The 12494-nt window shown below is 41.5% G+C and overlaps 1 protein-coding gene across 1 annotated transcript in view; it reads left to right on the top strand.

Moving 5' to 3' along the window:
- The window catches only part of ralgapa1 (Ral GTPase activating protein catalytic subunit alpha 1), a 44016-nt gene that overhangs the window by 10794 nt on the left and 20728 nt on the right, over nucleotides 1-12494 (top strand). The window contains exons 18-26 of the mRNA XM_016662702.1: nucleotides 531-677; nucleotides 5080-5283; nucleotides 9840-9964; nucleotides 10051-10285; nucleotides 11050-11235; nucleotides 11342-11512; nucleotides 11650-11843; nucleotides 11929-12027; nucleotides 12127-12282. Of these exons, the coding sequence (XP_016518188.1) occupies nucleotides 531-677; nucleotides 5080-5283; nucleotides 9840-9964; nucleotides 10051-10285; nucleotides 11050-11235; nucleotides 11342-11512; nucleotides 11650-11843; nucleotides 11929-12027; nucleotides 12127-12282 (1517 nt within the window). The remainder of the gene's footprint in view (nucleotides 1-530; nucleotides 678-5079; nucleotides 5284-9839; nucleotides 9965-10050; nucleotides 10286-11049; nucleotides 11236-11341; nucleotides 11513-11649; nucleotides 11844-11928; nucleotides 12028-12126; nucleotides 12283-12494) is intronic.

The raw sequence follows: 12494 nt of genomic DNA, 5'->3' as shown, positions 1-12494 counted from the left end.
TCTGCTAGAATTCCTTTCATCGTATTTTATATGCTATAACTCATTAATTTAAGGCAGAGTTGCTCATGCTAACCAGCTCTTGTCTGTAATATTTCTTCCCCCATGCCTGCAAATTTGCTTTTATTTTCGGGTTGAGGGTTTCATTCAGGAACTTGAGTGATCCTGTTTGCGGAGCTCCCACCAGCCTCTCACTGTTTCCTTGTATTTTCTGCAGAAGCTAATCCTGAATCAGTGCTCCTCCACCTTCGGTGTTTGTCTTTCAATCTACCCACAAAATGTTTTCTCTCCTTTCTGATGTGTTTTATAGACATGTTCAAATCTGCCTCTCCTCTCAATCTCTAACCAGTTTTCACCTTAACTTCCCCTTTCTGTTCTTTCTTCCTGCTCTTTATTTTTCTAATCACTTTTTGGTTTTCAACCTTACGTCTGCCTGTTTCTGCTCACCTCTCTTCCTTACTCCTCACTACAACTATACTCTTCTTTTTCTTTCCTCTCCTCTGTTTTCTCGATTTCTCTTCTGACTTCTTCAGCCCTGCGTAGCTGTTCTACGGGGGACTCTCTGCTCTCCTCAGCCTTTATTCGCAGTGCTAAGAGTGCTCCTGCTCTGGCTCCGCCTCTTCCTGTCCTCCTCCACCACCACCACCCTTTTCTACCCCCTCTTGCCGACCATCTGGCAGGTACACTCTTTTTGCACTACCTGTCTTCCTGCTGCCTGGAAGCCATAGATTCCTGCACGTCTAACTGCCTCTATTAAGTTTGTTTGTTGGTAGTTTGCATGCTTTTCAACAGAAATTCATCCTGTTCTTCAGTTTAAGCCAACCTTGAACACTGATCGGCACTGAAGCAGGAAATTTGATGCTACAGAAAGGCATTTTGACAGTCGGCATTCACTGTGTCTGATATACATCTTTACGCATAGAACTGGACCTACCTGTTGTCCTGTCTCCTTCCTTTTTTACTTTCATTTTTTATATTACGTCCTGCTTGAACTCCTGCTTGTCCATTAAATCACATGCCTGTGTTCTTTTCTTCAAATGTTTGCTTGTCTGTCTTTCTTGTTTAACGTTCACCGCTTGTCATATGTGTAATTTATTTTAATGCAATTATTTCTTGCAGATCCTTCATATCAGAGTCCTCTAATTTTTTCTAAGCATTCTTTATGCTAGTACATGCATGCTGTTTGTTTTCTTATGCGAGTTACAACTGTCACAGTGCATTTTATGTAAAATAGAGAAGCACATATTGGAGATTTGTGGCTTATTTCTGATTTTGAAAAAAAAATTCTTCTTTCTCATTAAGTACTACATGTATTCAGAATATTTTTGTATACTTTGTAAATAAATTGTAAGTTTAGAAGTCTTCATAAGTGGCTATAACAAAAAAAATGCTTTTTAATTTTTAAAAAAGGCAGCTAGAAGTTTTAAAGGTGTCTCTTTGCGGGATGGGCACTGTGCTAAGATCCTCCAGGTTATTGAACAGAGGAGTCATTATATTAAACCCAACTAAAAACAATTACAGCATATCTGGGTTACTCTTAGAAGATAACAGTTCACTTACTTTTTGTCTTATGTCATTCTTTGCATACTCAAATTTCACATCTTTGTTTCTTAAGATGTGACTTTCAGAGATTTTACACCTGCTAAAATTAAACTTTTGTTCTCCATTCGTTTGCTTTTTTGTTTCGACATGAAAACTACACGATATGTTGTCGTCATGGTCGGGTTCAAGGACTAGAGAAGTATAAAGGGCACCTGAAATCCAAAGAAAAGTTTGACTTCCATTCACAAAACCAGGAGTTCTATTTCATCGCTACTGAACACCAGAGGCGATGCTTCAAGCACTGAATGATCGTTCTTGTGCATACACAGGTTGAGTGTTAATCACAACAAAATCACCTCTGACCCACTTATGGTCACATTAGTTTTTCTTGAGTACAGGTGTGATTGTGTGAAGCTGGTATGTTCTGTGTTTACCACTTGCTTGTTGCTAGTAGCCTATGGTATGGTATGGTCGGAGCTGCAGGTGAGTTTCACCCACTAGGGGCTGCACAAGCTATTTTTTGCTTTTTAGCAGATCTGCAGTTGTTGCTGCGGTAACTGATAAGTTTTGTTTTTTCTTTTCTAGGGCAGTAGTTTACTGTTTGCCTTAACCCTTGGAAATTTTTAAATTGACTGCACACTTAACACCTTTTTGTCCCAAAATATATAAAATTTATAAAGCTACTAGAAAAATTCAGTATTTATTTTTTCACTTTCACTCCATTAACAGCTTCAGACCTATCCAAATACATGATGTTTTTCATATGTTAATTTTTTAAAAATATTTTTTAATGCCTGTTTTGTCCTAAAAAGCTTAGGAGTTTTTTTTGTCTTTGAAGGAGAAAAATCCAAAGTTTACAATATTTTCCAAAAATAAACTCGAAAGCAGAATATTTTAGTTGGGGGTGTTTCACCTTCAATCAAGTTGAAAATTAAAAACATAAATTTGTATGCATTATTATTTTTGAAGTAATAAGAGTTAAAAGCAAAAACCCACACTTTTATCCCCTGTGACTCAAAATGGTACATCTTTTAAAACTGTAATAAAAAAAATATACATTTAATTTTTCTTCACTTTAACTTAATTTAATCTTTTCAGCAGCTTCAGACATACCCACAGATATAAAGTTTTTCTCTTTTTTTCTCAATATTTTCTGTTTCATGCCTGTTTTATTCCCCCAAACAATCCATATTTTTGAAGGAGAAAAACCCAAAATATGCAATATTTTTCAAAAATAAACATCAAAATGGAGTGTGGATGTTTCATCTTTGACCAGATCAAAAATTAATATGTTTATGCATTTGTTTTACCTTTGTGACCTAAAATGATACATCTTATAAAAGTGCAATAAAAATTCAATATTTTTTTTTCCACTGCATTAAATCTTTTCAATAGCTTAAGATTTATCCAATGATAAACATGCTACGTCACACATCAGCCTCTCCTGTAGATGGATGGATAGATAGATGGATAGATAGATAGATAGATAGATAGATAGATAGATAGATAGATAGATAGATAGAGAAAATACAAAAGAGGCTTTGATTCGTCAAATTACACACACACACACACACACGGATAAAATATTTTCTCAATCACATTCACACTCTCCTTTACATCACTACCAACGCACCAGGACTATTTTTGTGGTGTTCAATATTTTCATTGTTATGCATTTTGAAAGGTAATAGAAGCATTTCCCCATTGAAACTTGATGAAATACAGGGGTGGGCCCTGTGGTAATAATAAGGGGGTCATCACACCTAAAACATTTTTTTCTTGTATTTAGAAGGCAGAAGCTTAGATTAGTTTGGTTTTCAGGTAAAATTTAAAATGCTTAGACAACTGTCCACTGGAAATATTTGGTTATAATGGGAGTCAATGGGACAGAAGGTCTTAAGTGTACACAAAGGCATAACTTTTGTTCTACATACATTACAGTCAAAAGGAGAAAAAAATTTAAAAGAAAACTAAAATAAAAAGTCCATGTTTCGTACAATTAACATTTAAACTGACTGAGGTATTGAGATTTTAAAAAAGCAGTAAAGCAGGATGCCCTATTTTGATCAGCCAAGAATCCCCAACGGTTAATTTGCTGCATTCCTTGATTGAGTGTTGTGGCTTATATAAATCAAAAGCCGTTAGTGTTTCTGCTCATATGCTGACCACCAGGAAGTGTTGCAGGCCATTGGTTTACTTCCACTTCATGTCCCGATTCCTTCACCCCATTGGCAGTTTCTTCGTTTTGTTTCCAAAGGAAGCATTTCCAGTGCAGGGTCCTCCCGTTCAGACTTTCGCTGTCTCCCAGGGTGTTCACCCGATGCGTCACAGTGGCCCTTTCTCTTACTGCCACAAGGGTTGAGAATCCTCCCATATCTGGACAAATGGCTGATTTGTGCAGCAACACGGGACCAAGCGGTCCTTGACACTCAGTTAGTGATCGATCAAGTGGGATGCCTGGCCTGCAGGTGAACATGGAGACAGCAGTCTGACTCTTTCACAGGAGACCATCTTCCTGGGCATTGCCATGAACTCCCTCTCCATGACTGCTTGACCATCGCCCCAGTGGATTGACAGTATATTAAGCATGATCCTGGAAATTAGGCTTGGTGTGGCGCTACCTCTTGTGTGGTATCCTCAACTTTTGGGTATATTCACACTCGGTTTTACAGGGTGAATGTGACTCTGCCCATCCGCTTCAGGGACTCCTGGAGCAGCATCCATGAACATCACACTGAGGTAGGTGTTGTAGTGGTTGTCCCTTGGATGTTGCAGATTCTTCGTGACCTTGTTGACATAAGTCATCCAGTGCTTGAAGCACCGCCTCTGGCAGTCAGTAGGGATGAAATAGAACGAAAGTTACAACTGTAACTATGGTTCTATGAATCCCGGATGACCACCAGAATGCTTAGATCCTTGGAATCTTTGCGTCTTTCGAAAAGGTTGAGGAATTGAGTGGCATGTGTCATGTAACTATATAGAGTCACGCGGGTCACCTAGATTGTAGGTCAACCGTGGGTCGACCTACACATGCGCAAGACTGATCATTCAGTGCTTGAAGCACCGCCTCTGGCGGTCATCCAGGATTCATAGAACCATAGTTGTAAATTCCAAACTATTGACTAAGGCCACTTTGAAATATTACAAGAAAGTCTCTTTGAAAACAAAAAACAAAGCAAGTTAGGAGGGGTTTAACACTTTTTCACATATTTCCTCTGACAAAAATTGAAAGCAAAAACAAAAGGAACTCATATTTTAGTTCTGATAGTTACTTTTATCGTCTGTTGTGATTCACTAAAGTTAATTTATGTGATGAGCTATCAAAATGCCATTCATCTTGTTGCTATATATATATATATATATGCGCGCACACACACACACACAATTGATTAGGAATGACAATGAAGCAGAATAAGGAGTCTTCCGCAGCACTGCAATTACATATTAAATGCATGTCACAGTGGGTTCTATGTGTTAAGCTCTTCCACACTTATTCCAGGGATCTCATGGTCTCTGGTTTCATCACCCTCTAATCACCAGATCTCGAGGACCCCCCCATCACGCTGACGTCCCGCACCTCACGAATGCGGCACTCATCACAGAGCGACGAGACCCCGCCCACCACCTGTTCTGAGGTCTACCAGGGGGGAGCTTGTGACCTGGACACCCCGGCGCCATCCTCCCTCGCCCGGAGTAGCAGCGCCTCTGACATCATGGAGCCCTTCATCGCCGAGCGGGTCAAAGGTGAAGACACCCAGCGGGATCCCATGTCCTTCCTGAATCCTCCGCACCACCACTCCACAACTACCTCCTCACTTGCAGCCAACAGCCACACAACTCCGCCTCTCTCACAATCCCTCACCTCCCCTAATCCCACACCTTTCACCCTCTCCAATGGTGTTTCCTTGTCCTCAGAAACACAGGATGATGCTAGTGTTTATAACCAGTCCTGGCTCCGAGCCGGCTCCGGAAGCCAAGGCTCTAGCTCTGACTGGGTGAGCGACTGGGACTCCGCCTTCGCTTTTTCATCTGAAAAGGAAATTGACGCAGATGAGGGGGAAGTGGGGTGTGAAGCCGAAGAGGACGATTTATTCTCCTCCATCAGAGACTACCTCATTCAGAAAGGAGGTGAAAAGAAAGACGAGGTCAAAGAGGGAGGCGGTGCTGGTCATCTATTAGAAGGTTTTGTGGCTTTACCTGCAAATGAGCAAAGCAGGGAAGCTAGATCCCAGTTAGAGGAGGAGAAGCAAGTGGTAAATGAGGACAGGCAGGTAAGTAAATCAGTGAGGCACAGGAGTGTGGACTCCACAGAGGAGAGTGAGGCAGAGCAGCGCAGTATCTACGAGTGTTTGGAGCTACAGTGTGAATGGCCATCTCCCAGTGTTAAAGGGAGCACTAGCTTAGAGAGAAACTCGGAGGAGAAAAAAACAGCTGGAGCAGTACACGAAGGGAAACTTGAATCGTGGGGTGAGATAGGAGAAGAGAAACAAGAAGATAAAGGAGAATCAAAAGAGAGGGCGCGGTTGATTAGACAGAATTCAGTCACAGCCGAACCTAACACTGAATCATCAACTCCTCAAACCTCCGACCCTGCTAAGTTAAAAATGTCTCGCAGTGGCATCAAGCGTCATCAGTCCGCCGGGGTCCATGTCAGCTTCCGGCCCTCCACCGAGTCCGTCCAGTTCCACAACCCCTTGGAGAACAAGGAGGCCCACTGGAGAGCCAGGTTGCGTCGCCTCAGTCATTTCCACACTCACAGCCATTCAGCTGGGGAGAGGACGGCCAGAGCTGGGGTGGGCTCAGGGGGAAAGCTAGGAGCAGAAAGTCCAGGTAAGTTCGGCCCAGGGAACGGAGCTGGCCATAAAACACGAGCAAACGAGAAGTTGTTGCCCGGAGCTCCTGCAGGTAGCAGAGATTCCTCTGTAGACAGACTGGGGACAGGAGGGGAGAAGCAGCTCCCAGGGTCCTGTACCGCGTCCGGTCTGGGCCCAGAGGTCAACTCCGAGGGCTCGTCGAGTTCCTCAGGAGTGCGAGGACGTTTGGGACGCTCTGCCCTGCGGTCCCGAGTCTGCCGCTCACGCTCCCAGGAGCCCGGCATCACTACCTCACGACACCACCAGGGCGCTCTTCTCGGTGGCATGTATAAGACCGTTGTCCACGCCCTGTCCTCCAAACCTCGGCCCAGAGGCCAGGGGTCATCCCAGGGGTCATCGCCGCAGCGACAGACCAGGGCCAGCTCGGGCGACGCCTCGCTAAAGGATCTCTACTCCCACGTCCTGGGCTACTTTGGAAGAAAGACGACAACGCCAGGTGAGGATTGAGGCGAACGAAGTGCTCAGAGAAGACAAAACAGTGGAGAGAAATGTTCACCAACACACAATCACCAGCCGTTCTCTTTCCTTTTTGGCTGTTTTTAACTGGTTTGTTATGATGGAATGATATTTTTGGCTGAAACTCATCATCTTGCTCTTGGACTGAACCTGAAACTCCCTGTTGATGTTTTGCTCTTGAACGTAGCCCCCCCCACCCTCCTCCAGCCTGCCTCCTTTCGAGGACCCCACGTCCTTCCACCGCCTGTCACCTGTTTCTGTAGGCCAGAAGCTCCATCCCTCCTCCTGTCCTCTCTTTTTTAAGGGCTTCGGGATTTTAACCTTTGCACCTCCTTCCCCATCTTCTCCCCCCTCTCCTCGACTTTTGCATGCGGCCTCTTTGGGTCTCTTTTACTTCCTCCCTGGAAACTTTAGAAGAAAACGACAATCTACTGTCTGGAAAAAAGTTAAAAATGTCAACAAAACTAAAACTAACTACAATTGAGAATGATGTTGGATGTTTAGCTGGATGTTCCATCTTCAGATCCTTGTTTGCTGTAGGACAATGAATATTAAGTAGTAAAATAGGCTATACATTTCCACTCCACTAGATGGCAGCACAAGACCTTTTGAGAACAACCAGTGTCATGGTAGTAAGGTGAACTTAATTCAGTAAGGAAGAAATAGTTTGCTGAAATGGTTATTTGCCCAAATATTAAGTTAATGGTTACTATTTAACCACCATTACAAATATTTCAGTTGATTCTCATCCTGAGGGAAAGTTTGGTGAAAATGTTTTACAAGAGTACAGAGATTCATCATTTGAATCTGTCTTGATGTGGAGCTGCTGCTACATCTCCTTTTCTCAACATGTTTTTTGTTTGTTGCTTCTCAACAAGTGCCACTTTTTTCTTTTGTTTTGTCAACTTATTTGTAACACAGGTAATGAAGTGATGCTGTGGCATCCTGAGCTATTTTAACAACAGTGTTGAAATAGAGGTTTGTTTCCTTGCATGAATTCACTGACAGCAAATTTACTTCTTTGTTTATTTTTTAAAGCTACACTCATGGTTAAAGGTCATTCTCTTTCAGGGCTAGGGTTTTATTTAATAAAGCCTAATAAAAATAATCAGATCTTTACCAATTTCTAAGATTACTTAAACTAATAGTCATACAAATGTAAACGTCAGACTGCTGGACCACTCCCTAAAATTATTATTTCCAGTCAGAAGAAATATTTAGGTAAAATTAAATTATTGCTTTTAACCTAAATCCACTTTAGCTGTTAACAATTGAAGGCTTTGTTTATTTATTATAATTGTCCTATAGGACTAAGGGATCAACATTAATGAAATAATCTTTCAGTTATAATTATTGGGGCAAAAAAAAAATATTGATACATTTATTGATTTCTAGAGTATACACACAGAGTAACATTTGTTAGATTTTAGTTGTGAAGGTTCTACAGTTGTATTTTAATTTTACAGAACTCATTTTCTGTTGGTTTTTGTGATTTCTCAGGTATTATTGACATAATTCAGATCGTTTGTACAAGCATATAGAAATCAAAGACGTTGTATATGGGAGCAAATATATTTTTAAGCAAGCCCATAAAATCATATTCCATTCACTCATGATGGCAAATAACCATTACAGTTGAATACTCTGCAGATCCTGACTTCTAACATGCTGCTCCGGGGTAATGTCTTTGCAGTTGCAGCAGGCTACTTGTGTGCAGAACTTAGTTTGGATTTGTTTCATGTTGCGTCACATTGCAGACAGAGGTAAGATTAAACCTGCAAGGGTTCACAGTTTAATGTTTTCGAGCGGCTGTGGTATTTTAAAGCCAGTCTGGTGGCTATAAAGGAAATCCTGACACTTTATGTTGAGTAGCTGAAAGCTTTATTGACCTGTTATTGGCCTGGAAGCAGCCATAGATCCATGAGGTAGATTTGATCTGCAAAGGAGGTGGCAGATTTACTGCAGAACAATCTTGAATTTTTAATCGCTTCCTGCTTTTACACTCACCCCCCAATCGCTTTCGTTGCATCCAAGCTAATAGCATCATAAGCCAAAGAATCGTAACTGCACTAATATTAGACCTCTGGTTTTCTACTTGTTTGACTAAGTGATACTCTCTCTTTTACTTTTTGTGCATGATTCAGTTTAACTCCTGCATTGCTTATCTGAGATGTGGTGCGCCTGCTGTTTTGGCTTTTTGTTTATTTAACAATCCTCAAGAATCCCCAAAGTACATTCACATCAGGACTGCTCTTACAATTAGGAGAAACATTAAATTCAGTTTATTAGTGTTGTGATATTTTAATGTAAATTCACATTGCTTGATAATCTGCTGCCGTTATGCATCTGTAGGAAATGTCTAGAATAGCCATCTATAAATCACACAACTTATTGGCCTCAGACGAAGCTGATGGTGGTGGCTGACACAACCAATCCTGTGTTATTCACCGTTTCTCCACAGTCTTAAAAAGTTCCTGGCATTTGCAACAAAGTTAACTAAAGTACAGAAAATCATTTGTAACTCTGGAATGTTCTAGTTTTCAACACATAAAGTCTGACTTTCTGAAGTTAATGAACTCATTCACATATTTGAACACATATGGTTTCTCATTTGAGATAATGTCATGAAAAATCTATCTTAAATTAACATAGTAAGAAATTGCTCTAGATGACTGCTCTCACACTGTTGTTGATTGATTTAGGCCTATAGTTGAACAGTTTAGTTTTCAGTACCTTAATATTTTGATCCCTGAATAACAACGTTCAGCTAACTGAACATTTCTAAAGCTACCTGTCATTGGGAAGGTGTTCCTCTGGTGATGAAACAAGCTTTTTATAAGGTTTTCCATGCTTTAGAAATCCTGATACGTCCTCCCCTGACATATACTTTATTACTTCTTTCCCTTTAAGTATTCATGTGTTTGACTGCAAAAACTTTCTTAAAGTTTATTTGCTTTTGCGTGTGTGTAGCCAACAAAGAGGAGGTGGTCCAGAAGGCTCGCCCCGTGTCCAGCGACGTTGGAAGCAGCAACCCAAACTTCTCTGACCTGATGGATGAGTTCATTCAGGAAAGACTGAGAAACAAAGGGACAGTGGTCAGTATATCTTGGACACATTTATTTGCAATTATATTGGCATAAATCATCAAAGCTGTAAGCACCACCGTCCCTCTGACGAACAGGGTCGTCGAGGAAGCAGTCCAGTGGGCCTTGAGGTTCCCAAGGACCTGCCAGAGCTCCTGGAGGCCGGTCAGGGGGCGGGGTCAAGACCCACAGATGACCCTCGACCTGTTGATGACCCTGGAGTTCCCTCTGAGTGGACGTCACCTGCCAGTGCCAGCGGTTCCGATGTCATCAGCTCAGACAGCCAGTCGGATTCCTTTAATGCCTTTCAGTATTCAGCATGCAAATTTGACAGTAAGAAACCGACTTTATCTCTGATGCACTCCTAAGATATAAAGAGAAGAAAAATCTGAATCAGTTCTTTTGTTTATTGTTATTAGTTTTGTTTTTATTTGGTCTAAATGAAATCCCGGAGATGTCTTTTTACAATTCAATAGACTGTACTGTAGCTGCACAAAATATCAATTCATAATTGAAATATCAACATGTCGCATCACAGTTTAAAACTTGGATCTGCAACCTTTGTATTTAAAAGAGCCATTTTTCCCTTAGTCCAGCTAAATAAAACATGCTTATCGGCAAAACGTTACACGATTTTTGAAAAACTAGACCGCTCATAATTTTTTATAAATATCTGCAATAGAAAATGTGTTTTTACATTTAAAGAACCATCATTTTATTTCTATTTTTAGATGTTTAAACAAAGAAGTATATAGAAGTGCTTCAAGTAAAAGTCAAAATCCTTGCCTGGGCACACAATCTTGGCCTGTAAAGCACATAGTTTCCAACCTAAATACCTGATTACTGATTATTTTGGAGTCATTATTTAGTGNTAAAAAAAAAAAATCTGGAAAATCGCTAAAACCTGTACTTGTCACAATTTTATTTAAATCCATACATTGGTCCTTTATTATTAAATGCCAAAGTTATGAAGAGTCACTTGAATCTCCAGCGCCACAGGATGCAGACCCCTGGTTTAAAGAACATTTTTGGCTCTAACCATCCAGCCATAAAATATTAGGTTTTCTCCTTTGTTTTTGTTTTTTTTTTTTTTTGAGATTTTGCATTCAGTTCAGATGCATGTGGAGGAGGAGCGGGGTCCACAGGAGGCGGCCGAGGCAGCTCACTGGACCAGGACAGTCTAGGAGGCGGCTTAGCCTGTGACGAGCAGGAAGTGGCCAGTTTGACGACAGTCCACATTGACTCAGAGACCAGCAGCCTGAGCCACACGGTTACCGTTACCGGTACGTTTCGATGAAGTTGTCCAGTAATAAAGCACCAGGAACATTTATTATCAGGAGATGTTTGGTTCTCCGTTCAATTCTACATGTCTTTCTGACTCTTGGTTAGGCTCCGAGAGTGCCTCGCCCATGCATTCCCTCGGGGGCTCCCGTTCCCAGACCCCCTCCCCAGCCACGCTGACAGCTGAGCACGCTGATCACACACACAGTCACTCACACGCACACTTGCAGCTGGACCAGAAACTCCACAGCTCTGTACTCCAGACCCCAGATGATCTAGGTAAAATTGACGGTGGAAGGGAAGGGAGAGGGGGGTAAATAGTTTTAAGAATGCAAACATTACAAAAATCCTATAAGTGTTCTCGCTTTATTCTCCTCCAACCAAACAAGAGTCTCTGATTGACGTATTGATTCCAGAAACAAGCGAGTTCCCCAGCGAGGACTGCAGTGTGATGGCAGGCGGCTCTCTAACTGGATGGCACGCAGATGTTGCCACGGTTATGTGGAGGAGGATGCTGGGTATCCTGGGAGATGTTAACACCATCAAGGACCCAGAAATCCATGCTCAGGTTTTTGACTACTTGTGTGAGCTGTGGCAGAACTTGGCCAAGGTTAGTACAGATAAATCTGTCTGCTGTGGAAATAATTTTAAAATTTTCATCAGGGATTGGAGTTTAGTGGCATTTCTGTTTTCAGATCAGGGATAATTTGGGGATTTCTCTGGACAACCAGTCGTCCCCACCACCTCCTGTTCTGATTCCTCCTCTAAGAATCCTCACCCCCTGGCTCTTTAAGGTAAGTGTGATCAAGAAATATATGGAAATATATTTGCTTCATATTACAGGGAAGAAAAATAAACAGTTTTTTTTGTGTGTCTCTGCATATTTCCTTTAGGCCACCATGCTGACTGAGCGTTACAAGCAGGGAAAGCTTCATGCCTACAAACTAATCTGTAGAATAATGAAAAGACGTCAAGACGTTTCCCCAAACACCGACTTTCTCATGCACTTCTACAACATCATGCACCAAGGGCTGCTGCACCAGGACCAGGTCTGTGTTACAAGGGGATTCAATTGTAAACAATATGAGTAACAATGGGGAAAATTCAACTCAGCTTGGGAGACTTCATTGAATATTTGATGACACTTTAATGGCAGATAAAATGTTCAACATACCATTAATAAATCAAATATTTCTGCCACTGCTTACGGTGGGGATATTCTGCCACTAGAATATGTCTTGGTCTTATCTTTTAACAGTTG

Source organism: Poecilia formosa, unplaced genomic scaffold, assembly GCF_000485575.1.
Source record: "Poecilia formosa unplaced genomic scaffold, Poecilia_formosa-5.1.2 Scaffold8, whole genome shotgun sequence".
In the NCBI taxonomy this organism is placed as follows: Eukaryota; Metazoa; Chordata; class Actinopteri; order Cyprinodontiformes; family Poeciliidae; genus Poecilia; species Poecilia formosa.
The sequence above is the reverse complement of the archived record's forward strand: the minus strand, read 5'-3'. Positions and strand labels throughout refer to the sequence as shown.